This window comes from Nannospalax galili, unplaced genomic scaffold, assembly GCF_000622305.1.
Source record: "Nannospalax galili isolate Female #2095 unplaced genomic scaffold, S.galili_v1.0 scaffold819, whole genome shotgun sequence".
In the NCBI taxonomy this organism is placed as follows: domain Eukaryota; kingdom Metazoa; phylum Chordata; class Mammalia; order Rodentia; family Spalacidae; genus Nannospalax; species Nannospalax galili.
In genome coordinates, this window is record NW_008343717.1 from 2,300,717 (window position 1) to 2,328,169 (window position 27,453).

At 42.9% G+C, this 27,453-nt stretch overlaps 1 protein-coding gene across 1 annotated transcript; it reads right to left on the reverse strand.

The window, feature by feature from the left end:
• Window positions 1-4,728: 4,728 nt before the first annotated feature.
• Sec11c (SEC11 homolog C, signal peptidase complex subunit) lies at window positions 4,729-22,443 on the reverse strand. Its single transcript, XM_008840036.3, has 6 exons — window positions 22,261-22,443; window positions 13,589-13,698; window positions 9,553-9,702; window positions 7,204-7,323; window positions 5,515-5,572; window positions 4,729-4,931 (listed from the first exon to the last, which is right to left on the reverse strand). Exons 1-6 carry the CDS (start codon window positions 22,345-22,347, stop codon window positions 4,878-4,880), a joined length of 579 nt encoding a protein of 192 aa, XP_008838258.1. The 5' UTR covers window positions 22,348-22,443; the 3' UTR covers window positions 4,729-4,877.
• Between the last annotated feature and the right edge of the window lie 5,010 nt (window positions 22,444-27,453).

The following is a 27,453-nucleotide window of genomic DNA, read 5'->3' on the forward strand; positions in this document are numbered from 1 at the left end:
ATCCACTGAGTCTAGTCAGCCTATCTAGAGTCCCTTGTTTTAGAAAGATCAGCTCTTCTCTATCTAGCAGCAATCAGTTGCCAATATTCCTTCAGATAGATTAAGGTTTGCTGTTCATTTTCCCAGTTCTATACTGGGTTATTGTCTGTCTGAGTTTGCATGGGACTTGTGTATGCTGACACCATTGCCATAGAATCATATGAGCAGGTTCCCAGGAGCTTGTAGGACTCCGGTTCCATATGGCCATGCACCTCCTCCCTGGCTCTTATTGATGGTCCCTGATGGTGGGAGAAGTCTAATGAAGGGATCCTGTTCAAGGACCAACATTCAACAGACTCTTGATCTCTACACTTTGGCTATTTGTGACCTTTTGGGGAACACAGTTTCTACCAGAAATCTCTTGAAAAAAATGAAAGCTAGCACCATGACAGACACTTCCACAGTTTGGGTAGAAATCTAAGTTGATCTTAAACCCTCTGTAGCAAATGTCACTAAACCTTTGCAAGCCCTTGTGGACTGGCCTACTATAGGTGGCATCCTGAAACTCATGCATCTGGTTTTGACATTTCATTTTTTGCCTTTTCTATGGATATTATTCCTGTTACACAAGTTTTCAAAATTTTGTGTGTATGGGCATAAGCACAAGAGCCATGATACATTTGTAGAGGTCAGAAGATAAGTTGTGGGAGCAAGTTCTCTCTTTCTGGGTCCTGGGGATCAAACTCAGGCTATTAGGCTTGGTAGCAAGCACCTTAACCTGCTGAGCCATCTTGACAGCCCTTTACCTGTTACTTTAATGCTTCTTATCTGTTGGGAAGTAGGAAAGCAGTTGCTTAGTTACATGAGAAATCTATGTCATATGACATCCAAATGCTGCCAGGAGGAGGTTCTACCTGAAGAATTAGTTACTAGCTCAGAGAAGTCTGGTTCTTGTTGGTGTATTGCAGATATTAAGGCTGTAACTTAGACCCCCAGATAAAAGAAATTTCAATCCAGCATCAATTGACTCCCATCACTTCCATTTTGTAAGGGCCAACAGCATGGACGAGGTCGGAAAAGATCTTTCTGAGGCTGAGATGGCTCAGTTGGTAAAGTGCTTGCTATGTAAGCATGAAGACTTGAGTTTGATCCCCAGCATCCACATTAAAAAAGAGAGCCAGGGGTGATGGCATTTGCTTGTAACCCCAGAATGGGGAGGTATATTCAGGAGAATCCCTGGGCTCCTTAGCCAGCTGGCCTAACCTAACTGGTGACCTCCAGATCCCAGTGAGAGACAATCTTAAAACACATGGTGGATGCCTCTGGGGGAACACCTGATGTTGTCCTCTGGCCTACACACACACACACACACACACCCACACACACACACACACACACACACACACCCCTTTCTAACCAACCACAATAAATGGTACCAGCTGAGCCAAAATGTTAGGCATGTTCAATGAATTACCAAAAAGTGCAGCCACGTTAAGTACCCTTTTTAAATGTTGTGTTAACCAGCTACAGTCTCGAGATAATAAAATTATGAAGTTTTGACCCATTTAAAAATTCTATTTTTAGTTAAGGAAAGTTTTTGGTTTTGGTCTTAGTTTTTCTTTTAACAGTTTATTAAAGGGCACAAGAGAACAATGTTTTTAGAAAGCCCTCTGTAAATATTTTTTTCTTTCACTCAACTGATTTCAACAGGATGAGGTCCATTATTGTCACAATAGCCTATTTAATAGAGAGAAAAGATGAGAGGGTAAGTGGCCCCCAACAGAGAGCTCCTGCTGCTCTTTACCAAATCAGAAGCAGCTCATGTAGGGAAAAGAACTGTGTGTACAGGTATATAACATGGTGCAGGCTCACACTGAAAGGGAAGAGATACCAAAGTGAGGCAGGCCAGAAAGACAGAGAAGATGATGACACAGGAAAAGAAGCCCTTCCTTTACTCTGGTGCTACTGAGAATTCCAGCATAATTAAACTTGCTGTGAAGGTCCCTGACATACACACTACATACTATTTCTTTTGTTAAAAAAAAAATCAGGGAGAAATGGAGAGATGGTTCAGTGGTCAAATGTACTTACTGCTCTTTCAGAAGACCTGGATTCAGTTCCCACCACCCACATCAGGCAGCACACCATCATATGTAACTCAGTTCCAAGGGATCTGAGGTCCTCTTCTGGTCTCTGTAGGTACCCTCATGTACATGGCATTCACTTACACAAGCACACACCCATACACATAAATAAAATAATAAATCTAAAAGAAAATTTGCTTTCAAGCAAGAATGTTAAAAGGGCAATAAACCAGGCTTCCATCCTGAGTATATGACCCTATGTCCTTGATCTTCTGGATATTTTCTGGGAATATCACCCAAACTACTAACATTCATGATTCTGGGTTTTACCTCATCTACAATCTGTCCCTCAAGAACCATCCTGTGATCTCATTGAAGTTCTTTAGCAAGCCTTTAACTAAACCATAGTGACTTCAAAACTCTCCAGATCCTATTATATGACTCTCCTAAAGACAATGAAGTTTGACTCTGAGAAGCACCAACCCACACTTAGTTATGTCTCATTCTTTTTCTAGGTGCCTTTCTACTAAACCCAGTGCATAACTGTTTAAAAAATCCCTTTTAATAAACTCGATTCTGCTTTATACTAGCTTGTCCCAAAAGTCCTTTCTGGCAAAGCCAAGGATCTGGCTTTGCCTAAGTGGAGGCCTCTGAAAGGATCTCCTTGGATTGCTGTGGGGCCGTGCGGAGTGTTTCTGGCCCATACCCCATGACTGCCGAGAAAGGAAAAGCATTTTCTGAGTGCTTACTGTGTACATGTCAAGCTCCATGTTAACAGCACTCGGTATTATCACATTGCTCCGGATGGCCTGGTTTGGAGTACAGTTTGTATCTTCCACCTATGGCTAAGGGAAGTTAATTTACTCAAGGTCACATGGGTAATCAAGGAACCCATGAAGGGTTTTCAAATTCTTAGGTCAGAATGGGAGAACTCCAAAGAACAAAGATCTGTAAATTCTGACTTGGCTGGGTATGGGTGTCACATTGCTCAGGAAACTGCAGAGCATATTAGGAATGTCACTGGCTCTCTTTTCATTTCTCTAACATTTGCTGTGCAGTGTGTGGTCTGGGTACCTCAGTAACTTCAGCATCTACCCCACGCCAGGATCATGTTACAATGTAGAAGCCCAGACCCGAGTCAGACTCTATCCAAGCACAGCCAGGTGACCTGCAGGCTCCAGAAAGCTTGAGAGGAGTTGTGCTGCCCTGCTTGCTTCCGCATCTGCTGTTCCTGCAGGCTGTTGTGCTCTTTCCCAGGACTCACATGCCCCCTCCCCCATTTAACCCTGCTTAGTGTCACTGAGAAGAGCTTCCCTGGTCTCCATATGAAAAGCATTAACTTTTTGTGCATGTATGTATATGTTTGGGGGGCAGTGTGCATGTGCACGTGTGGAGGACAGAAGACAACCTCAGGTAGTATGCTTCCTCAGGTGCTGTCCACCTTGCTTTTTGAGGCAGGGTCTCTCATTGGCCTGGACTTCACAAAGTAGGCTAGCCTGGCTGGTCAGCAAGTCCCATTACCCACCTGTTTTCGTCTCTCCAGTGCTGGGATTGTAAGTGTGTGCCACCATGCTGAACTTTTTTTACATGGATTCTGGGGATCACACTCAGGTCCTCGTGCTTGTGGTGCAACCACTTTACCATTGAGTCATGTTCCCAGACGAGTATTTGTATACACATGTGCGCACATGCTTACAGAGGCCAGAGGACAACCATGGGTATTGATTCTCAGGCACCATCCACACCTTTTTTGTCTTTTGAGACAGAGTCTCTCACTGGCCCTGATCTCTTCAAGCTAAGTTGGCTGATTAGGAAGACCCAAGGATCCACTTTCTCCACCTCCCTGGTACTAGGATAACAAGCGTTGCACCTGTTTTCTGTTTTGTTTTGTTTTAACTTGAGTTCTGGGGATCTGACTTAGGTCCTGTGCTTACACGGCAAGCACTTTACTACTAAGCTATCTCCCAAACTCAAACCCCATAACTTGTGGTATCTGCCATCTGCTTACCCTACTTTATCTTTCTTCACAGCAATTACTACTACCTGAAATCCCAGATGTGTTTATTATCCACTCACACACTGGAACCTCTGTCAAAGCTGGGACTGGGCCCCCAGCACCTAAGGCAGTGATGAGGATCTCGGTACTTGTTCAATATTTCAATGAGAGACTGTTTTTGATGCAGGACTATTTAGAGCAGAAATACCCAACTTCACGGTAGAAACATGACTGAGACAGAGAACGGCCTCCTTTCATTCTTCTGTAGTTTCATGTTTGGTTCAAAGGTGAATTTTTATAATTTACTGAATACTTTCCAAATAACTACACAAACCACCTCAAAATATATCATCATAAAAACAAAGCAGATTACATTCCTTCTTTCTGAAAGGCTTTAGACTTTATTAGTTTAGTAGATAACATCTGATAAATTAAAAATCTCCGTTGAAGAACTTGTTTCCCAGAAACATCATCCTGTTAAGCTGGGAACTTTAGTTTTGAAACCCAGACAGTGTAACTATATCGTATGGACTATGCCTTGCTCCCTCTAGTAGGCCAGGGCCAGACACACTGCCCAGTTTCTACAAATACCGCAGACCCTCATGCTCAGTAGAGTGACTACCACCAGCAGCATAGCTATAGCAGATTGCAATCAGACACCACAAAAGAAAGCCTTTACTGATGAATTTATTTGGACAAGACAAAAACATCTCCACCTGGTTTCCCTTTATACAGAAAGTGGAACATTTCAAATATATTAGTTTTTCTCTTTTTCAGCAGAATTCATTTCAATCTGGTCCTGGGAACTGCTTCTCATGTTAGGATTCACGTTTTAGTAACACATATGCGCCCATCACAGCCAAAAGAGCATACTATAAAGAAAGCACAATGGAAAATCACCATGAGGTCTACAAATAAACTCGGCCCATAAATGTATTCAGATGAAGTCTGCTCAATGCTGGACTGGGGACAGAATCAAAAGATAACCTCTCTCCCACATGCATTGTTCTCCAAATTAGCCGTTCAGTGCCACACTACAGTTAAAGACTCAAAAATATATTGCTGGACTCGGGCTCCAATACCTGACAGACATGGCTAGGGCAAGGGTTGTTCCCATGTATGTTTCCTATTGGCTTTCAAGTGGTTTTTTAAATAGAAATGCCACTTCTGTTAGGTGAAGAACATTACTGGGCTTTTTATACTACTTCTTTTCTATAATAAGCAACAATCATACAAGCATCATTTCAGAACACACAGTGAACAAAAAGGTGAACGGAGCTATTTTAAATAATTAATTTAAATGTCAATAATTTATGTGATCAGGTTAATTTGTAGTTAACTACAAACAGTGCAGAAAAATTAATGGCAAAATAGTTTACAATGATTGCCTATTTACAGTTGTACAAGTGAAAGCTCTGACGTTTAAAAAGTAAACACAAACATATGAATTCTTACCTTGAATTTTGGGTAGTCATTCATTATGATGGTGACCATACCAACATATGGTAAGAACCTAAATTGTGGGAATAAAAAGCAAGAAATACAAAACTTTTTTATAATATAATGACATAGCATTTGACCGCTCTAAACATCAGCCTTAGGAGACCCATCTTCCAAGGGGACCCTACTGGTAAGGGCTGTCAGACCACTATTCACTCTTGTCTCAAATGGCTTCATTAGTAAAGCGCATAACAGCTAATGGACAGGAGTTTTTCAGTGTTCAGCTATGACCTGGGATACATTAGTACCTGTTTGCATGTGCTACTGCTAAAATAACTATTCAGACCATTTGTACAAACAGAATAAGCAACTTGCACAAATCTAGCTTGTTTGTTTAGGAGAAAAGTAATTTTCAGGTGGCCTATGTAAAAGCTGCTGCTAGATAAAGCATTAAAAAAATAATAAAAGATTTATATGATCTGAAGGGAAACCAGAATACAAATAGCTTTAAAGCAACAGAAAATTAGTTCAGAATTTAAAGAATCATCATTTTCATTTCAGTGCTTTTCAGATGTTAACAAATGAGTTTATTGAGCAATGAATAAATATGTGAATCCTATCACTTATGATCATGATCCCAGAGAGCAAAGTTCAGAGCCAGTGATTATCCAACAAGATCAGTATCAATATGTAATCAGTGTGCCCCCATCTCATCATCTGTGCTAATGAGAAGTGGGGTAGCACACCACAGCACCATCAGTCAACAAGCAGCAGCTTTTCTCCTGTCCACAGCTTTCACCACTGTTAGAAATACAGAACTGGCTAGCAGAAGTCCTCCTCATCTCCCTGCAGACACTCAAGTGCATCCAACAGAGAAAAATGTGTAGACTTGTAAGAGGCTTTTTGTCGTCACCTGACTAATAACGATAAGCCTCAGACACTGCAGCCATCTCTCCTGCCTTAACAGTGAAATTGAGATAGCACACAGACATTTCCGACAGAGGTAAATATAAAAAGGGTTACCAAGAAAGAAGCATCTCCTTTACTAGCTTCTTAAAGAGGATACACTCTGTGTAGCTTCAATCATAACTCATTATTGAAACATTCATGCATTAAAAGATTCATCAGAAAACTTTCTAATTGTGAAAAATAAGAAATAATCCAAATGTGTATCACAGTCTACCAAATCTACCAAAAGATGCTTGCCTATGAAAGTTATGGTTGCCAACAGAACGGCATTTAGCCACTTAAAAAGATAAAGATGTAGATTTGACATAAAAAGTTACTTCCACTTCCTGTTGAACAGAAAGACTCAAATCCTTCTAGGCATGCCTGTGTGACAAATGCACACACATGTTAGGCATAGCATTCAGAATATTCAGTAAAACATCACATAGATGCCATTCCTCATAGGCTTTCTAGTCATTGATATTTAAAATCCAAAAATAATTGATCTTTGGGTGAAAGTTTATTTTGGAATGGAATTAAAGCCATGATATATATAATACACTCTAATTCAGTTTTAGACTGCAGGGCCTTGAGGAGCCTTAGGTTTTCCTTATTAGTTTCCGCAACACAAACTAGAACTGTTTCAAACACTTCTGTTTATAACAAATGATTCCGCTGCCTTATATATTTTGCTTCTTCCTTTCTGAGTATTTTCCTGGCTTCTGATCTTTCCATGTAACCCAAAGTTCACCTTACCCTCGTGCTCGTCCTACCACGTCCTTCTTTTCCAGCCAGTTCTGGCCTTCTTTGTACAAGCCTCTATCATCAACTTCATTATTATCTCCTTTAGTCAGAAATTTAATGTCTCCATTATCTCTGGAAAGCAAAATGACGTCCTCTCAGAAATCATTTTCAGCACAGCATCATTAAAAAAATATTAGTTTACCCCAGACATTATGGTCAGACACGAGCATTTAGAAAGCAGTCAGAGAATACTTGACCTTTCTTTGGTCTAAGTTGATTGCTTATAGATAACCGCTCAGCTGAAACACAAATCTAATGACAATTTTGTAGACTTAAATTCCAAAACATCAAGTAACCCTGACAACCAAAACACATGGCAAAGCACCAGGGCACTGGGAAGGCAGCGACTTGCCACCACCATGCAGGACTTCTCAGGCATTCTTGGAATGAAAAAAGGTTGATATTTAACTTTCTGTTTGTTTGTTGTTTGTTTTTGAGACAGGACTGACCTGGAACTCACTATGTAGACCAGGCTGGCCTTACACTCACAGAGTCTCCTATCTCTGCTTCCCAAGTGCTGGGATTAAAGGTATACACCACCACACCAGCTAACATTTTTCAATCTGAAAATAACAGTATTAATGTCATTCATCAGTGGGCAAGATCACAGGCATAGGTCCTGTCTAGGGTCACACTGTTCTAAAGTGGTAATGGCAGTGAAATTTTTCCCAAGTCAGACTAGGTGAGAGGTCAAATGTGGCTGATCTAACAACCTGAGTACACCTGAACTATTTTTGTTCCTTCTCAGGCCTCATGGACAAGTTTGTTAGTATGGATCTTATTCACTTTAGACACAAACTTGGTCCCAAACCACACTGACTTGAGGACAAGGCAATTTAAATGCAACTGTGCTCTTAGCTGACCTCAAGCTCACCCGTGCCAAATGTAGAATTGATAATGCTTTACTTCCTTCACCACTGAGCACAGTAGTATAAAACTGGGTTTGCAAAGAAACAGAATCACAAATGGCATAAAACCTGTATAAGTAAGCAGGCAGGTAGGAATCACATTAGGCATTCTATATGGGTGCTCATTGTAAACTTAGAGACACATTATAAACTTAAATCATGCACTATTATAATGAGGCAAGATATTTCAAATACACAAACACCTGAAATCAAGTCAAAAAGGGCAAGCCGAATTGCAGTCAACAAACTCCTCTGTACAGAGAATAAACATGCCTCAGTCACAATTCATGCCACCAACAGCAAAAATCACCACTGCCTCAACTCTGAACATGTTTTCATACTTAGAAATTATTTTAAAATCGGGTGTATGTTGTGTCATACTGTCCTTGAGCATGCTTTTTCCTGAGGAAGTTAATAGGTAGCTAGCATGTGAACAGTACCTGTGTGTGAACACAAACTGAATCTGGATTGTGCTAATGATCAGTGTTATAAAGAGAACAGTTTAAGTATCAGGATCTTTGGGAAACACCTAGAAGCAGTGAATTTCTGGTATGTATCCAATACCAGAAATCAATCAATCTGCGTGTGTGTGTGTGTGTGTGTGTGTGTGTGTGTGTCAGATAAAAACACGGTGAGAAATGCTCCATTATTTAAAACACAGATGTATATATCTAATTCTATGACTCATGTAGATAAGAGTGCTATCTAACATCCTGCACAAAGGTAAAGGTATATACCAAGAACATAAAATGTAAAATTTTCACTCTCTTATGGAAACTTTCTATATTTGAGCTAAAATTAAATGCTTTTGTTCCAAAAAAAGAAACCAGACCTTATTAAGGTCTTAATAAGCCATCACTGGCATTTAAGGGAAAAGCAAGGCTGTCTGTGGAGGAAGAATTAATACAGGATATGTTATAACCAAACCTGGAGATGCACTGGGAAAGTGAATCTCTATCCATCTAGGGCTGAAATTACTGTTAAAAATGCCACCTTGGCCAAAGTGACATAGAGAAACCACTAGCTTTATTACACATCAGAAAATAATTCTGGCATCAAAACAACTCTTTTCCACTGTGATTTATTTTGAGACCCCTTCAAACAATTAATATAATGAATTCCCCCTTTACATTGTACAACTATTTGTGGGCTTTTTACATGTTTTAGTAAATATTAGTTTATTAAGCTTCCACAATCACCCTGAAAATTATTCTGGTTAAATAGTATCATCTCAGTCTACAGAATGGGTTAACCAGTTGCTGGTCCAAAGCCACCCAGGTAATAAAATGTAGAACTAGAACACAGTCTGGTGCTCTTGCTATTTTCTTATTAATCATTTAAGCCATATACCAAAATTTAAAAAACAAAATAAAAGCAAGCAAAGCCTCTTTACTTTTCATGAACTTTGATTACTCTGTGAACTATTGGAATGTCTCGTCCTTCAACTTTAAAAACAACTATTTCACCAGCTCTAATGGGGTCTTCCCGGAAATTTGTGAGGAACAGCAGGTCTCCCCTGTGAAAGGCCGGCTCCATACTGCCACTGCAAAGAAATACAAAGTCACCATCAGTGTTGCCTGGAGTCCAGAAGGTGGTGGAAGCAATCTTGTCAGAGTTGAATTCATAGTCACAAAAGCCTCAGGTGCTATAATCCAAGCCTCAGGCCTCCTTCCAGCTCAAGCAGTTAGGAAATGACAGGAGAGGAAATGATTTCTCCTTAGGCTTTTAAGTATGGAAAGGGCACCAGCAGGCTCACCCACTCCCTCAGCTTGTTCAGTTGTTTGCTTCTCATACCTTAAACAAGTGCTGAACACCTTTAATTCCAGCATTTGTGGGGCAGAGGCAGGGGGACCTCTGTGAGACCTAGCCTAGGTCTACATAGCCAGTTCCAGCCAGCTGGGGCTACAGGGAGATCCTCTCTTAAAAGAAAGAAAAGGCTGGGTGTGGTGGCGCATGCCTGTAGTCCCAGCACTTGGGAGGCAGAAGCAGGCTCTGTGAGTTCAAGGCCAGCCTGGTCTACATAATGAGTTCCAGGACAGCTGGGGCTACAGGGAGACCCTGCTTCAAAAAGACAAAAAAGAAAGAAAGAAAGAAAGAAAGAAAGGAAGGAAGGAAGGAGATGGCTCAGCGGTTACGAGCACTGACTGCTCCTGCAGAGGACCTGGGTTTGATTCCCAGCTCCCACATGGAGGCTACGAACCTTCCTTAACTCCAGTTCCAAGGGAATCTGAAGCCCTCTTCTGACCTCTGCAGCATTGCACTACACAGGTGCACTCACATACATTCAGGCAATATACTCATATGCATAAAATAATAAAAATAATAAAAATGAAATATAAAAAAGGGGAAATAAAAAGAGAGAGAGGTCAACTCTTAAGTATAAGCTGCCAACTTCTAAACAAGTCTAAACAACTTCTTAAATAAGTCCCACCTATACAAGTATATTTCATTCAGAGCTGCCAACTCCTTACTGACAGTTAACAACTCTAGCGCAATCCTTTTGTGTCGTGGCATATCCTCAGTACCCAGGACACTGCAATATGTAGTCAAGAAATTAGAAACAAACAAATTAATAAATTTAGAGAGCAGGATCCTTCCTGAGGGCTGAAACAAAATCTGAACCCCACTGAATGTCTTCTTCAGAATTGATTGTATGTGTGTGGTTTTTTAGACCGGGTCTCCTTGTAGCCCCAACTGACCTACAATTCACTATGTAGACCAGGCTTACCTTGATCTCACAGAGATCTTTCTTCTTTTCTTCCTCCTAAAGATGTGTGCTACCACATCCAGCAGCATCAACTTTTTGACCATGTTCTTCAAAAGCCCAATGATAACAAGTATTGACTGGTTTTGATGTGGAGGACAAAAAATAATCATGATACAGTTCAATCTATGCCAAAAGCTCTGGTGGATTCAAAGTGAATTCAATTTCCTAGGAGTTGAAATTTTTATTTTTCAGTCATTTTGAGACAGGACCTCCCTCTAGCCCCAGGTGGCCTAGAACCTGCTATAAGACCAGGCCAGCCTCAATCTCATAGAAATCCACCTACCTCTGCCTCCCAAGAGCTGAGACTAAAGGCATGCTCTACCATGTCCAGCAGAGAGTTGAAATTTTAAAGTTAGTGTTCATAATATATAGCTGTGTTTGTGTTAATGCATAGAAAAGAATAAGAGCTAACAATATGGCCTGATTGGGACTGGGCAACCAACGATGAGCTAGTAATACCTGTTGTAATACCTGTTCATCAGGAAAGCAGGAGAAAAAGTCAGGCTAACTAAAGTCCTGGAGGCTTTAAAGAGGGTGTGGGTCATGAAGCTGGGCCTCCTTTCAAACTACCCAGCTCCTGGGCCTCAAGCTTCCCAGCAGACAGAAGGCAGTGAGAGGACATGAAATGAAGATGCACTGTCCCTGAGCACCTGCCAGGCTCTGGTTAAAGTGCAGTCAGTGCACTGAGCATAGGACCAGACCCAGCACTCCAAACCAGGAAAGCTAAGTAAGAAGGGAACGAGGACTGGCAACAGAATTGAGAGGAAGAAAGAAAATAACCAAGTAAAACAAACTTAGACTCAACATAAAACTTATTTTGTCTTAATTTGAAAATAAGAATCTGGAGTTTGGAGTTTTTCTTTTATGGAATAACAACTAAAATGCTTAATTTCTTCATTGATGGCTTCGTCTTTACTTCAACAAAATTCCTAAAGACACCCAGTAGGAAAACAGTGTATAGAAAACTGTCATGGTCTGTGACAATCTGAGAGAGAAGAACTCCCTCTACAAGTCCCAAGGGCAGGAGGAGCACAATGACTTTTAGCAGTTCTCAATGAATGTTCCAGTGACATCAACTTATTTCCTCCCTGGTAGGAAGGTCCCCCAGAGGCCACACAGGGACATCAGCAGCATATAATGTCAAACCAAACTGCTTCACCATAAAGAATGTTGTTTAAAACGTCTCTATCACTGCAATTTCATAATATTGTGAGCGTATATGTGTGTGTGATCTGAAGGGAGCCTGTTATCTCAGAGTCAGTGCTGCTCTGCCAAAGGTAACTGAACTGCTTGTAACCAGGCCTCAGTGGACCTTGGATTCTGCATTAGAGGGCCCATGTAGATTTAAGGTTAATTTTTCCTTCTCTTCCTCTTCTTACAGCACTAAGGAATGAATCCAATGCTTTATATGCACATGCTCTGTCATAGAACTACATGTCTAGCCCTTCTCTTTTTAAAAAAAAAAGTTTGAGGTTTTTCATTTCTCCTCCTCCCTTCTCTTCCTCCACCTCCATTGCTAAGGATCAAACTCCAGGCCTCGTACATGCTACACACATGCTTAACATGAAACTACATATTAAGCCTTCTTTTAAAAAAAAAAAAAAAACAGACCTCTGAATCATTCCTTCAGTTGAGCTCTAAGCAGCAAGCATAACCACATAGGTATATAAAGTGGAGCTACCGCAGTTGAAGTGGAGCTCTGGTGTTCAGGGCTCAGAAGTCTGGTCCCCTTCTCCTTCCTAATGCATCCACAGGGTCCCAGGGCACTCCTGGAGTGTGAACCTGGGTGAGTCAAGGACCCCTCAGCCCCTTATGAGCTCCACTTCTTCAGGTATCTGCACTTAGGGAAACTCTGCAAGTATGAGCCTTGTCTAGTCACATAAGGAGACCTGGGAAATGTGGACATGGCTGCAGCCCCATGACCTGGCAGCAGGGCCCAGTGGAGGGAAATGACACTGGTTTGGGAGCAAAATCTCTGCACTGTGTCCTTGGCTCCTGGACTGGTCAGCTGTGGCTCTTAGTGATCACTACAGCTCCCCCCATAACCCCATGCAACAAAAAGGCGCTATTGCCACCAACTGTGTGATTTAATGATCTCAGACACAATGGACAGCATCCTTATGCACCTGCTGCCTCCCAAATAGGGCCATTTGGCTTCAAATGAACCTAAGATTTTCCCCCATAAAGGGCTGCACAAAGTTGACAATATTCACTCTTCTGAAACAGACATATTTTTGTAAACACAACAGTCTCTAGAGGATAAGAGCCATCTATGTCTTCACTGTAGAAGCCTAAAACGTGCCAGGCACTTACGAGGCACTAGAGAGGCACATGCCCACCGTACTGGGTATAAATTTAACATTTTAAACTAGTAAGGTCTAAAAGTCAATTTGTATACAAATAATGCATTAATGCTAAATTGTCATTTCAGTGTATTAAAAAGGCTAGCATCAACATGATAGAAGCTCTAAAATGTCTACTAATCAAGATAACATTTTCCAATAACTCACAGAGAAGATGAGACATGCTCAACAGTCATCAGTGAGAGGCTCAAGTAGTTAATCCAGTTAAAATCTTGACCCACGGCCATCACACAGGACACCCTGGGTCTGTAATCTTGGGGGAGCAGTATGACAGGATGAGGGCCAGCACTGGGACCTACCTCAGCACCACCACGATGGGGCTCTCACTGCCAGTGAGGACGATCAAGCCTTTCCATATCATGAGTGCAGAAGACACGATCATGGCAAAATTTAAAACCTGGTAGTAGAGCTGGAACGATAGAGGTCAAGCCAAAGTGAAAATGACTGCGTAACAATCAGCAACTCAGACCCTGGATGTGTTTATGAAATGAAAAAAGATGTGATTTTAGGACACAGGCAGTACTTTGACTTTTATCCATGAGATAAGCCTTCCAAATATCACCTCACCTTCAGTGGAAGAATTGGGGCAAACAGCCATCTGTGGGCTTGCTCAGCATGGACTCTGCCCGAATGACTGCTACAGCCCCCAACCCCCAATACCCAGTACCACAAAAGGGCTCTATGCCACTGACAGTGAGACTTAATGATCTCAGATGTATTGGACAGAGCTACCTGAAGCAACTGCTGCCTCCCTCACAGGGCCATTTGGTTTCAAATGGACTGAAGATTTTCCCCAAGGAGGCTAGTAACAGCTCCAGGGTTCCCCCTACCTGAGTCCAACCATCAGACCCTCCCATTCCTCCCTAGTCACAGATGCAGCTTGGTGTCAGCCAGTTGTGCAGCTCCTCATAAAGAGCACTGCTGTCCATCCACAGTAAGTTCACCTAAACTGCCCTTTAGCTCACAGGCAAAGACAGCCTCAAATAGAAGTTTTGAAGTACTAAAGTACTCAGCCACAAGACTTCTCTATCTGAAACTTACCTGTTAAAGGTTTGAAAACAAAACTTTTATATACCTGGATATTTAGATGCTCCATAAATACTTTAAAAGGAGAACAGAAAATATTTGGTTAAGAACACTAGTGGGGGACTCGAGAGATGGCTCAGCAGTTAAGAGCACTGGCTGCTCTTAACAACCATCTACATAACTCCAGTTCCAATGCCCTCTTCTGGCCTCCATGGACATTGCACAGGTACACTTACATACATTCAGGCAAAACACTCATACACATAAAATAATAAATAAAAATTTTATAAAAGATTACAGGTGGGAGCATCACAGATATCAACAGACTATGGCTGGTGTTAACTATATAAGAAAGGAACTGAGCTTCCTTGTCCCACCTCAGAACATTTCCTTATGACCCACCCACAGGACTCCCCCTGGATCCTTCTTTGCCCCATATGTGCTGAAATACAGACTTCCTTGCCACAGCTGCCTGCCACCTGCCAACCCCTGGGGATTAAGGGACAAATCAATACCTGCGCACAGCCCAACTCTCTTCAAACAGTAACTGAACTATCAGCTGAATGCCTGCCATCCTTCAGAAGGCCCTAAAGTTACCCTGCCTGGCATTACTCGAGAGGTAAGTTCCTCGTGTCCTGCTCTTCCTGCCATGTGGGAAGGTAATGAGTTTGGTATCTACCTGCCTCAATCTTCCTCCTCCCAGCTCTGCAGCTATCAAGGTGATTTGCAGAACCATGTGGATGCTGCCTCAAAACCTGAACCCCTCATCTCCAACGTTTTTCCCTCTCCCTGGACCATCTACCCTGCTCCAAGACCACATCTCTAGTCCAATGATCCCTCCTCCCTGGTCCCACATGCCTATTCTCTAGGCATGACTCACTGATAGGCAAGAGCTCCTGTTCTTTCAGGACTTCTGCCCCTCAACCCAGCTTTCAGTCCTTGGCAAACAGCATGCTTAGAGTAGTGTCCATACACTCCAGGGCCTGGCAGCCCTTACTCCACACACCTATTTATCCTTGTAAGGGACAAACTTCCAGTCCTCCATCTGGGAGGGGAAGGCCTTCTCAACTTCTAGGAAAAGAAGGAAATCTATTTCAGTCCCCTTTCTTTTTCTCCTTCAGTTCCAGAGACATCTGCTACCACCAATTCTTGAGTCTTAGAGGATTCCATATCACAGGGAATCACGGCTCCAGCTCCTCAGGGTCTCATAGCATTCTGGCTTTCTCGGGCTCTGTCAGCTACCATTCTTCCACCTGTCTTCCAGTTTCTAGAATCTGAGTGATGATCTTTCCTTGCCTAGACTCCCTGTCTTGGAACAATTAATGATTTTTTATATCTCACTGAAGTTTTAGTATCTCAGAGGAAGTGAAATTAAGTGAGTCAGATCCTATCTTAAGTACCTATCAGCCCTGAATACTTCCTTTTGAAGTGAGTTTGGAACCAGGACCCAGATGATGTGGCTCTGAACACTGGCTTCGCAGATACCCAAATTGAATTTTAGCAGAAATAGAATGTGGAAGAGTGAATTCTTTTTGAGTTCTGGTGTTCTACTGCACAGTGGGGTGTACTGAATATTTCAAGATAACTAGAAAATTTTGGAAGCTTTACCACAAGCAAATGACAAAGGTCTGAGGTCATGGATACACTAATCTTGATTTGATCAGTACACAATGTATATATGACTGAAGCATCACACTGTACCCTAAAAATCTACACAATGTGCCAATTGAAAAATAAGTGCCGTTTTTTAAAAAATGTAGTATACATCAAAATATACATTAAAATGTGTGTGGCCTGCAGAAAGGCAGCCAAGGACACTCAGGAAGGCTAGTAGGAAAGTGCTGGGTAGTTTTCCAGGGTTCAGATGTCTGAGTGTGTAGACCATCCTCCATAGCAGTGGCTCTAAACAGGCAGGCCTGAGAATGCATTTCAAACAAGCTCCCAGGTGACAGTGAAGCTACTGGCCTATGATCACGGCCCAAGTGCCACTGTGCCAAACTACTGGTCCTCAACAAATGACTACATCTTGGAATCACATGTGAAGCCTTGGAGAGCAGACCTGATTGCCATTCCAGATCCACCAAATCCATGGTGGGGAACAACAACCAGCAACCATCTTTCCTGCACAGCAGCAGAGTGATTGCGACACAGTGGGGTCTGATCCACTGCTCCACAACTCTTCCTTCCAATCAATGTTTCACTCCACCTTGACCTCTTCCTCCATACAACATCCTCTTCTACCTTTGACACTTGTCATTGCCAAACATCTCAAAAGAGCTTCTGCCCTCGGTGGAAAGCTCCAGGTCCACTCTCTGAAAACTTCCTTTCTGTCCTCCTGCCAGTTCCTCCTCCTCCACCTGAACCTTCAAATGCCACCATCAGCACTATCAAGTTAACTCCTCCCAATACTGAGATTCCCAACTGCTTACCTGACGATTTCACATGGAATCTTTGGGGGCAAATTCTACATGTCAGAGCTGACCTTACCTTCACCAAAGCTTTTGGTACTCAGATGCCCATCCACGTAAGTGGCATTACCTTTCACCCAATTGCTAAGCACCAACCCTACCTACCCAACCCTATACATTTTACCTTCTAGCCATTGCCCAAATGTGTTCAGTTCTCTCTAACCGCACTGTTGTAATTCTCACCAAGTCACCAGCAGAGCCTCATCAGACCACTGCAAGAGCCTCCTAAGGTCTCCCAGTGACCACACACATCTTCTCCAGTCTATTCCACTCTCAGTACTTGTTTTCAGTGTCAGCTGGTCTCCTCCGTGCCTTGTGTGAGGCCCTTCAGTTGCATCCCACTGCTTTGAGGATGAAGACCAAATCTTGGTCTTGGAGGTCCCATCTGACAGGTACCCTCCCTCCTCAGCTTCAGCTAGTGAAGCTCCCCATGACCAGCTACACTTGTATCCATCAGTGCTTCAAACAGTATATATGCCTCTCTACTTCAAGACACTTGCCAGCTGTTTCCTCTGCCCAGAAGACTCCTTTCCTGAACCCCTGACAAGTCAATTCATCTTCAAGCCCCACTTCTAACATCAGGGCCCAAAGGAAACCTTTCCCAACATATGAGGCCAGGAGTCAGCAAACTTTTCATGTAAAGGGCCAAATACTGAATGTTTTAGGCTTGTAGGCCACGTAATAGCTATTAAAACCACTTAACTCTGCTACTGGAGTGGAAAAGCAGCCACAGACAGTATGTAAAAGAAAATGCATGGCTACATGCCAATTAAACTTTATAAATGCAGGTGGAACACTGGAGTCTGCCAGCCTTGTCTTCCTGTTATGCATTCTCACCGCATCTCCTTATAGCAGCCATTACTAGAGTTAAACATAGATTCATCTACTTTGTCTTTCACACTAGACTAGAGTTCCACAGAGTCAGGGATGATTTCACACCTTGTTCAGAGCTTTATTCCCAACATTCAATACAGGTCTGGCAAAAGTCAGGGATTGTTTCTTAAATAATGGCAAACACCTTTAACATACAGTGAATGCAAACAAATCAGCTTATACAAAAACTAGAATCCTACAGAAAGAGGTAAAATTTAAAACTATGATTTTCCAAAGAGGAAATACAAGCAGCAACTAATTATTTAAAATGTTCAAATTAATAATCCCCAACCTCCCCGGCAAATTTAAAGTTCAAGTTTTTAAAATTTTAGTCATTATTTTTATTTTCTGTGTATGAGTGTACTGCCTGCATGTAAGTGCACTTGTGTCATGCAATGCCCACAGAGGTCAGAAGAGGGCGATGGATCTCCTGGAATTGGAGCTTCAAATGGTTGTTAGCCCTCATGTGGGTGCTGAAAATTAAACCTGGGTCCTCTGCAAGAGCAGCTAGTGCTCTTAAGCGCTGAGCCACCTCTCCAATCCCAAAGTTCAAGTTTTTTTAATGCTAAGACGGGTTATAAGGCTGTGTGGGAATGTAAGTTAATGTAACCACTCTCGACCAGCATTAATATCAAGAGATTACTCCTGGCCTGGAATTCCTGCCTGTAGGGATTCTGTCTAAAATAAAGGCAGAGAGGGAATTAAGGCCCAAAGATATTTATCAGTCAATCTTATTTCTAATAATGTGGGAAAGGAAACAAATGATGAACACCAGGGAAATAATGGAAAAGAAAATGGTAGACTACCCCACTAGTTCAAATAATGCATTAATAACTTTAGTAGCAAAGATCTAAAACATGCTGGGTAAAAAAAATGCCAGTTGCAGTAAGACCTCAAGCAAACTATAAACACAAGGAGATATTCCAAGACATAACTAGAGGTGATTTTATTTTAAGTGTATGACTGTATTGCCTGCATGTATGTGAGTGCACCCATGTCGTGAAATGCCGCAGAGGTCAGAAGAGGGCTTCGATTTCTCCTGGAACTGGAGTTAAGGATGGTTCATAGCCTCCATGTGGGTGCTGGGAATCTAATCCGGGTCCTCTGCAAGAGCAGTCAGTGCTCTTAACTGCTGAGCTATCTCTCCAGCCCCAGAGTTATGAGTCATTAATGGGGGGAAGCGGGGAGAAACAGTGGTCAACCTCAGATGTCCCTCCTCAGGAACTAGCCTCCTTGCTTTTTGAGACAGGGTCTCTCAGTAGCCTGGGACTCACCTAGCAGGCAAGGCTGGCTGGCCAGTGAGTCTCCAGTTCTGTCTGTCTCCAGTTCCCCAGCAGGCACCCACCACTGACTTTATAATGTGGGTTTCTGGGACTCAAACTCAGTTCCAGGTGAGTGCTTTATTGACTGGCCATCTCCTCAGCCACAAGTTACTGATTTTCTTTTTTTAAACTGGATTAATAGATTAATTCCAAAATCTAAGGTTAAAAAAAAAAAAGTTAAGCTGGGTGTGGTGTTGCACACCTTTAACCCAGCACTTGGGGAACAGGTGGATCTCTGTGAGTCCAAGGCCAGCTTGGTCAAAATAGTGAGTCCCTGGCCAGTTGGGGCTACAGAGAGACCCTGTCTCAAAAGGACCAAAAAAAAGGTGTTAAAAGAAAGTGAAATTTGATAGAATAGTATGTGGTCATTATAATAATCATTGTGAAGAGTGATAAAACATGAAAATATATACTGATATGATATAACAAAGGAAAAGCAGAGCTCAAAAATGTCCTTTGCCAATATTAAAACCATGTGAAAGTAGGTGATTTGAAGCAATTATGAAAGATTCTGAAAGCAAGAACAGAAAAAGCAATTTAAAATGACTTGTATTTTGGTGCAATTAATGAAAATAGAAAAGTAAATATATTTCCACACTAAAGCCACACACCATTTTTTTAAAAACTACTGGGCTATTGTGTCCATTTGCAAATTATGTAAATGGCACTGTCCTCCCAGGAGAGCAGAACAGTGGAGCGTTAAGAGGTGCCAGGAAACCCTATGTTCAAAAGCAGAAGTTGCTCACTGAGTTCACTTCTGAAACCTTCCCCACCTGACTCAGAGAACTTAGTAAACAACTATGAACAGCAGACTGATCCTGAAACTCCCAAACCATGTTTTTAAACAAAGGTTGCCATTTTTAGATAGAGTTTTCAGATCACCAATCTCTAGCTTGCTAAAAAGCAAATTAAAACTTCTTAACCACTTGTCTAATGAAGACCTCAGGCCAAAAACACATTTTCCTGTATGATTTTCTATGCTTGAAATATTCATTGCTAGGAAATAAAATCAATTCCTTAGACACACTTCCTTTGATAAATATTAAGGAGACAGTGAAATACACAAAAACCTAACAATGAAACTCACTGCACAATCATGGATCAGACTTCCAGCAGCCTGCCTTTAAGTATCCACGAATCTGAGGCTAGGTTGGACATCCAGGCATTTAGAAATTTAATTCTGACCAAACTACTGACGAGCTGAACCCATTCCGAAGATACACCATCATATTTGCCTGGTGCCTTGCATTGTTCCTTGTTTTGGGTTCAGTACATAATGACTCCAGCAGAGTTTTAAAGTAAGCCCATGCCCAGTCATTGGAAGTAGCCACTTCCAAATTTTAAGCAAACATTTCAAGACCAGATACTCTGGCCACAGAGCAGCAAAAAACGCCAGTCACTGTATTTCTCCCTCTCTTGCTCACTGCAGAAACAAAGAGCCCTTGTTTTGCATGTGGCTCTTATAGTAAGCAGGGCCAGCAGAAAAAGGCCATCCTGCTTCCAAGGCAGGTGGAGCATACAGGCCTGACAAGGTGTCATAGGATTCTATATTGAAGGGAAAAAGAAGGGAGCAAAAGACAAAAACTTTTCCCCAAACACCAAAAGGCAGTAGATTTGAGTGGCTATATTTTAGTTAGAAGACTAGCAATGCAAGGAGCTACTGACAAGCCAATCCCAGACAACGGGACACCCAAGTTTTTCAAAGGGCAAACTGGGTGAAGGATCGATAGGCTCGTCGGAGGCCTTCCATACAGTTTGCAATGCTAATCATTAGTAACGAGTACCAAACATTTTAAAGCTCCAGACACTAATCTAAATTTGAAAATTAAGCTGTCTTTCCTGGCTGGTCTTCCTATGCGCAGCATCAGCCCTCAGGACATTAGCGGTCAGTGTTCCAAGCTAGGGATGGATAGTCGCTGCTACAGCTTTTAATCACACAGGCCAAAGGAGCGCATCAGTCACACACACCAGGACACAAGCAGTGCTTAAATATGGCAGGAATTCCAAGTCACCAACTTCTCCCATATTGGCTGCACTCTTCTGAAATTCTGAAATTCAGAAGGGGGCGGTGGGGGGATAAGGGGGAGAAAGTGGGAAGGAATGGGAGGAGAGGGTAAAGGAAGCTCAAGAGAGAGGCAAAAGAGGAAGAGGAGGGGGAGGGAGGAGGAAGAGGAAGAAGAGGGAAAGAAAGGGAGGTAAGAGGAAGAGGAAGGGGAGATAGATATACACCCGAAAGTTAGTTGTGTTCACAGCTCCCGGCCTCTATATAATGGAACAAATAAACTGGATGCCACCCAAATCATGAAACCGTTGTTTGCAAAGACAGTCGACCCCCCTTCAAGAAAGGTCCTGCTTTTCTTTCCACAACGTATCAGTATTAGTAATAGTGCTGGTTATCTGTCATGATATTGGGGTTCTACACACCCCCAAATTCTCTGCCTAGAAGTGTAACCAGTTACATTTCTCCTGGCTGAGAGACCTTCCAGGTCCTACTCACAGCCTTACACCGAAGTGATAAGTGACTGTGACCAAAAATATATTGGTCAAGGGGAGGGCAAGATAAAAGTTTGCCTCTGCGATCCCCTCACAGAGCAGCGAGGAATGAAGCCCAGCTTCCCAAGGGCCCCCCAACCCTAGCTGCCTCCTCTATTGGCGGCGGTGCAGAATGGTGTCATCAGAAGAAAGTTAGGGAAGACTTCTGAAATCCCTTTCAGAACGCTATTTAGGTCTACGACTGAGCACTGCCTGAGAGTCAAAGCACAGGAGCATCTCTGAAACCCGATGAACGCAAGAAGAAACCAGCCCCTTCTCGGAGAAACCCCTTTGGGAGTTTTCCCCGGACAGCCCCCAGGGTCGGAAAGTTCTTCGCTTCCCTTCCACCTGCGCCCCGGCCACTTCCACCAGGGTGCAGCCCGGCTTCCGAGCGCCCCAGGGAAAGCTGCTCGTTCTTCAGAGTGTCCCTCAAACAAGCGCGGACAGCTGTCACTCGCGCTCCCCTCGCTTCCGCAGGCGCGTGCGACATCCTTTGCGCTCCCCCTTCCTGGCCACCCTCCCCTAATATGCTCAACAGTGCAGGAATGCAAACTGTTCTTCCACACGTGGGTCTGGGAGGATTTGAACCAAGGGTCTGAGAGCCCAGCCCGGGAACTCAGGGTCGCCGCTGGCCGCAGTCACCCGGAGCTGCCCTTAACCCAAGCCAACCGCACTGGGGGAAGCCCCGACTCCCGCAGCCGCAGCAGGTCCCTGTCTCTGGGGCGCGCCCCTAACTCAGGCCCCCATTACCTGTCGTTTGTTCATCTTTCTCAGATCCCCAAAGATATCCAGGCTGGACGTGGAGAGATGCGTCCCCACGGCGCCCGCGCGTACCATGGCGGGGTCTCTGGGGGCCCAGGCGGCCCGCCGGCTCAGTCTGTCACAGACAGCTGCGGAGCACCGGCCAGCCCCGCCCACCAGCCCGCATCCCGAGGACCACGTGACCACATCATCGCCATGGGCTTCTGGGAATGGTAGTCCCATAAGTCATGGCCCACTCATTAGTCCTGAAGGAACTGGGTGGAGAACTACAACTCCCAGAATGCCTCGGGGGCAGAGCCTCGGCCAGTGAAGACCCAGGGATCCTAGGGAGCGTGGAGACAGGGCTAAAGAACCTCGCTGACCCTTCCAGGGGAATGTGCGGCAGCTGGTGAGCCTCGTGTCTTGGCAGAAACTCAGGGAAGTGACTGCTCGGGAGGAACCGAACTCCCAGGGTCAGGCGCCAACCGGACACCTAAGGCACCCTTGCTTTCACATAGCCGTGTATCTTGGCTATTGGATGACTGCGGCAAGAGAAGGCGGGGCTTCTGCCCTACGGGCGGGCTGTGCAGAATAGGGGCGGGGCCTAAAGATAGGCACGCCGGGTGGGCGGGGCCTGAGAGAGGCGGGAGTTTTGAACATCTCAGGTTCCACGTTTTGAAAGAATAGCAGGATTTGATTTCAAGGGAGCATCTGTGAATCATCCTGACTACAGATGTATCAAAAAGGTTATACACTGAATAAATAACCACTCCGTTTTATACATGGAAGCACAGGCCCAGTGGTAGAGTCTGGAATGGACCTCAAAGTCTAAATGTCCAAGACCTTAACATGTATGAAAAAATGCTTGAAGTCCTTTGTGCAGGCTATGGGGGGTACAGACAGGGAAGGGGGCCTAAATATGATTACGATGTATGAAATCCAGTATTATTTATTTATTTACAAGTCTGTACCAAGCAAGTACTATGCACCTGGCGGTATTCTAGGTACATGAGAAACACTACAGAAACAAGCCAAAATCCTTGCCCTCATAAACATATATTCTGCCAGGAGTAGACATAACAGAAACTGAACTAGACAGTATCTGTGAGGTTTGATCTCATGATGCAACAAATACAACTGTATCTCAAAGTGTTGCTGACAAATAGGAAAGCTATGTGAAAACTCTAGCAAGCACCAAAGGAAGACAAGTTTTAAGGATGTTGGAGGAAATGTATGCCTACATTCATTTTGAGAAGCTGCTTTTTTAAAAAATTCTTTAATAACCATATGATTAGAAGAAGCATTTCATTAGAGTATTAACATATTCAATAACAATTTCCAGAACAAAGATGCATCTCTTTCAAAATTGGCTGTAAAATTTTAGGTTCACAGTTGAATTAATGCAGTTATACAATATTGTACTCAGTATAAACCCTATAAGAAAATTGAATGAAATTTTAACCTTTAAAAAAGATCTCCATTTCACTTTAAAATATACTGTTTCATACAGAAAAACTCTTTTTTTTTTTTTTCTTTTTGAGACAGGGTCTCCCTGTAGCCCCAGCTGTCCTGGAACTCACTATGTAGACCAGGTTGGCCTTGAACTCATAGAGATCTGCCTGCCTCTGCCTCACGAGTGCTAGGATTAAAGGCGTGTGCCACCATGCCCAGCAGAAAAACTCATTTTTAATGCTACTAACATTTAGATGTTTGCACACCCTAATTTCTATATATCTGATTACTACTAGTCACAGTCGACTACTTTCTGAGATGTTTGGTGCCTGAGGATAGATATAAAATCATCAGGCAGAATTCAGTGATGATGTTTTTCACCTCTACTAATTAACATGAAGCAAATTTTTATGCTTCTTCCTCAAGTATAACTCATTTTTTATTTGTTGATTTTTTGGGTGTATTTCATGCAGAACATCCCAAACAATCTTATTCATCTATATACCCACATCCCAAATGGCACCCTCCCATAGTCACCCCCCCCGCTGGACCCCATATACTCTGTCATCCCTGTTACTGTCCACTGTGTTGTCGGCACCCCCAGTCATTCCCAGTGCTTATCCATCCACTGAATCTACTCAGCCTGTCTAGAGTTCCTTGTTTTAGAAAGATCAGCTCTTCCTCATCTAGCAGCAATCAGTTACCAATATTCCTTTAGATAAGATTGGGGTCTGCTGTTCATTTTCCCAGTTCTATGTTCCTGTCGTGTAGCCTTTAGCTCTACACATGGACTCTTAAAAGTTTATATTGACCCCTTTAATTTTGGTCATACTTTCCTTTTGGGTGTTAAAACCATACAGTTGGCCCAGATAAATCAATTTATTTTTATTCTTAAAGCCATTTGAAGAACTGTTCCTCAGGGGTCACATGGGCTTTGGAGGAGCCTCTGACTCCTTTCTTCTACCAGTTCCATCTGTGTGAAGATCAGACAAATGTCCTGTTCGACCTCGGCTGGCTTTGCTTGGAAGCATGGCGGAAATGTTTCCTCTGTGTTGACCCTCCTCTTTGAATGCTGGACACTGGTTCAAGTCCATTTGATGGGGTCTCCATGACCTCCTTGATCAAGAGGACAGGTGACACCACAGTTACAAGAAATTTTGAGAGATGCTCATAGTCCCCTGGAACTAGTCGACCTAGGAGGGCAAGGAGCAAAAACTGTCCTTTATGTCCCTCTGACCAAATTAGTATAGGCCTCTAAGTATGGCTTTTAGACCCAAGAAGGTTAGTTCCACCAGTCTGGTATTTTTAATTACCATGTGCTATGTAGATAAAGCTTGGGAAAAGACCAAACATTCTCAGATAAACCTTGCCTAGACATATATTATATTCCTTGATCTAGTTGTATGTATAATTTGTCAGTAGGTTGTTCAATTATTCACTCTGGGGCTTTTTTGGGATTTTAAAAAATTATTTATTTAATAACCACATAATTAGAAGAAGCATTTCCTTACAACAGTATTGATATATTCAATAGCAATTTCCAGAGCTGTGGGGGGCTCGAGCCAGTGAACCCCACGCAGGGGTGATTGGGGATGAGTGTGACTCCCCCAGTACAGTTATACTATATTGAACCCAGTATAAGCCCTGTAAGACATATAAACCCTATAAGACATAAAATTAAATGATGTTTTAACTTTTAAAAAGGATCTCCATTTCATTATTAAAATACACAGTTTTATACAGAAAAATTTATTTTTAATGCAATTGACACTAAGATGTTTGCACATAGGTCTCTAATCTCTATTTATCTGATTATTACTAGTCACAGACAGTTACTTTCTGAGCTCCTTGGCATCTGAGCATGGATATAAAGTCATCAGGTTGATTTCAATGGTAATGTTTTTCACATTTACTAATTATTAAGGAGCAAATTTTTATGCTTTGAAGAATTATTATTTTTATGATTATTATTTTTTTTACACCCACTTCCCAGATAGCACCCTTCCATAGCCTCCCTCCCCCCACTAGAGCCCTTATACTCTGATATCCCTGTGAGTTTTTAACCTTTAAAAAAGATCTCTATTTCATTTTAAAATATACTGCTTCTTATAGAAAGACTCATTGTTTTTGCTACTAACACTGAGATGCTGGCACATGCGTCTTGTCCTAGTTTGTTCTTCATTGCTGTGACAAAACACTCTGACCACTACAACTTGGGGAGGAGAGTTTATTTATCTTACATCTCCTGGGTCACAGTCATCAGGGAGCCCAAAGCAGGAACTTAGGGCAGGAACCTGGAGGCAGGAGCTGGAGCACAGGCCATGGAGGAATGCTGCTTACTGGCTTGTTCCCCTGGCCCCTGCTCAGCCTGCTTTCTTATGCAACATGGGCCCACCTGCCCAGGGGTGGCATCACCCACAGTGGGCTGGGCCCTCCCACGTCATTCATCAAGAAGATGCCCCTCAGACATGGCCACAGGCCAGTCCAATAGAGGCAATCCCCCAATTGAGGCTCCCTCAACCCAGGTGTGTCAAGTTGACACTAAAGCTATCCAGCACACGTTTCTAATCTGTTTGTATCTGATTATTACTAGTCATAATCAGTTGCACTCAGATCCTTGGCACCTGTGTATGTCTACAAAGTCATCGGGTAGATTTCAGTGGTAATGTTTGTCCCTGTACTAATTAACATGATGTAAATTTTTATGCTTCCTCTTCAAATATAATACATTTTTATAGTTTGTTGATTTTGTGTATGTGTGTGTGTGTGTGTGTATCACACAGAACATCCCAAACCATCTTATTCAACTATATACCCACTTCCCAGATGGCATCCTCCCATAGCCTCCTCCCCCCACTAGAGCCCTTATACTCTGTTATCCCTGCTACTGTCTGCTGTGTTGTTGGCACCCCCAGCCATTCCCCACTACTCGTCCATCTGGTGAATCTAGTCAGCCTATCTAGAGGTCTTTGTTTTAGGAAGGTCAGTTATTCCTCATCTAGCAGCAAATCAGTTATCAATATTCCTTTAGATAAGATTGGGGTCTGCGGTTTATTTTCCCAGTTCAGTGCTGGGTTACTATCTGGGAGTCCCTTTGGCCACCCTGGCCAACAACTCAAAAGAAGGTATCTCCTATCTGGCATTGTTGCTTGTTATGTAGCCTTTAGCTATACATATGGACTCTTAAAAAATTATATTGGCCCCTTTAATCTTTGGTTATACTTTCCTTTGGGGTATTTAGGGCCATACAATTGGCCCAGATAAACCAATTGATTTTCACTCTTAGGTCGTTGGAGGATCTGTTCCTCAGGGGTCACATGGGCTTGGGAGGAGCCCCTGGCTCCTTTCTTTTACTAGTTCCGCCAATGTGAAGATAAGTCAAAGGTCCTGCTCCACCATGGCTGGCTTCACTTGGAAGCATGGAGGAAATGTTTCCTCTATGTTGACCCTCCTCTTTGTAGATTGGACACTGGTTCAAGTCCATCTCATGGGGTCTCCTCGGCCTCCTTGATCAAGAGGACAGGTGACCCACCACAATTACAGGACATTTTGGGAGCTGCTCATAGTCCCCTGGAACTAGTCAACCTAGTCAGGCAAGGGGTAAAAACTGTCCTTTATGTTTCTCTGACCAAATTATTATACGCCTCAAAGTATGTCTGTTAAACATCCAAGAAGGTTAGGTCCGCCAGTCTGGTACTCTTAAATACTGTGTGTCATGTAGATAAATCTTGGGCAAAGACCAATTGTTCT

Coding starts and splice junctions, on each gene's coding strand:
- Sec11c (XM_008840036.3), bottom strand. CDS start 22,347: ATGGTACGCGCGGGCGCCGTGGGGACGCATCTCTCCACGTCCAGCCTG. Junction 13,699..22,260: donor GAAAGATGAACAAACGACAG/GTAATGGGGGCC, acceptor CTATCGTTCCAG/CTCTACTACCAGGTTTTAAA. Junction 4,932..5,514: donor ATGACTACCCAAAATTCAAG/GTAAGAATTCAT, acceptor CTTTCTTTATAG/TATGCTCTTTTGGCTGTGAT.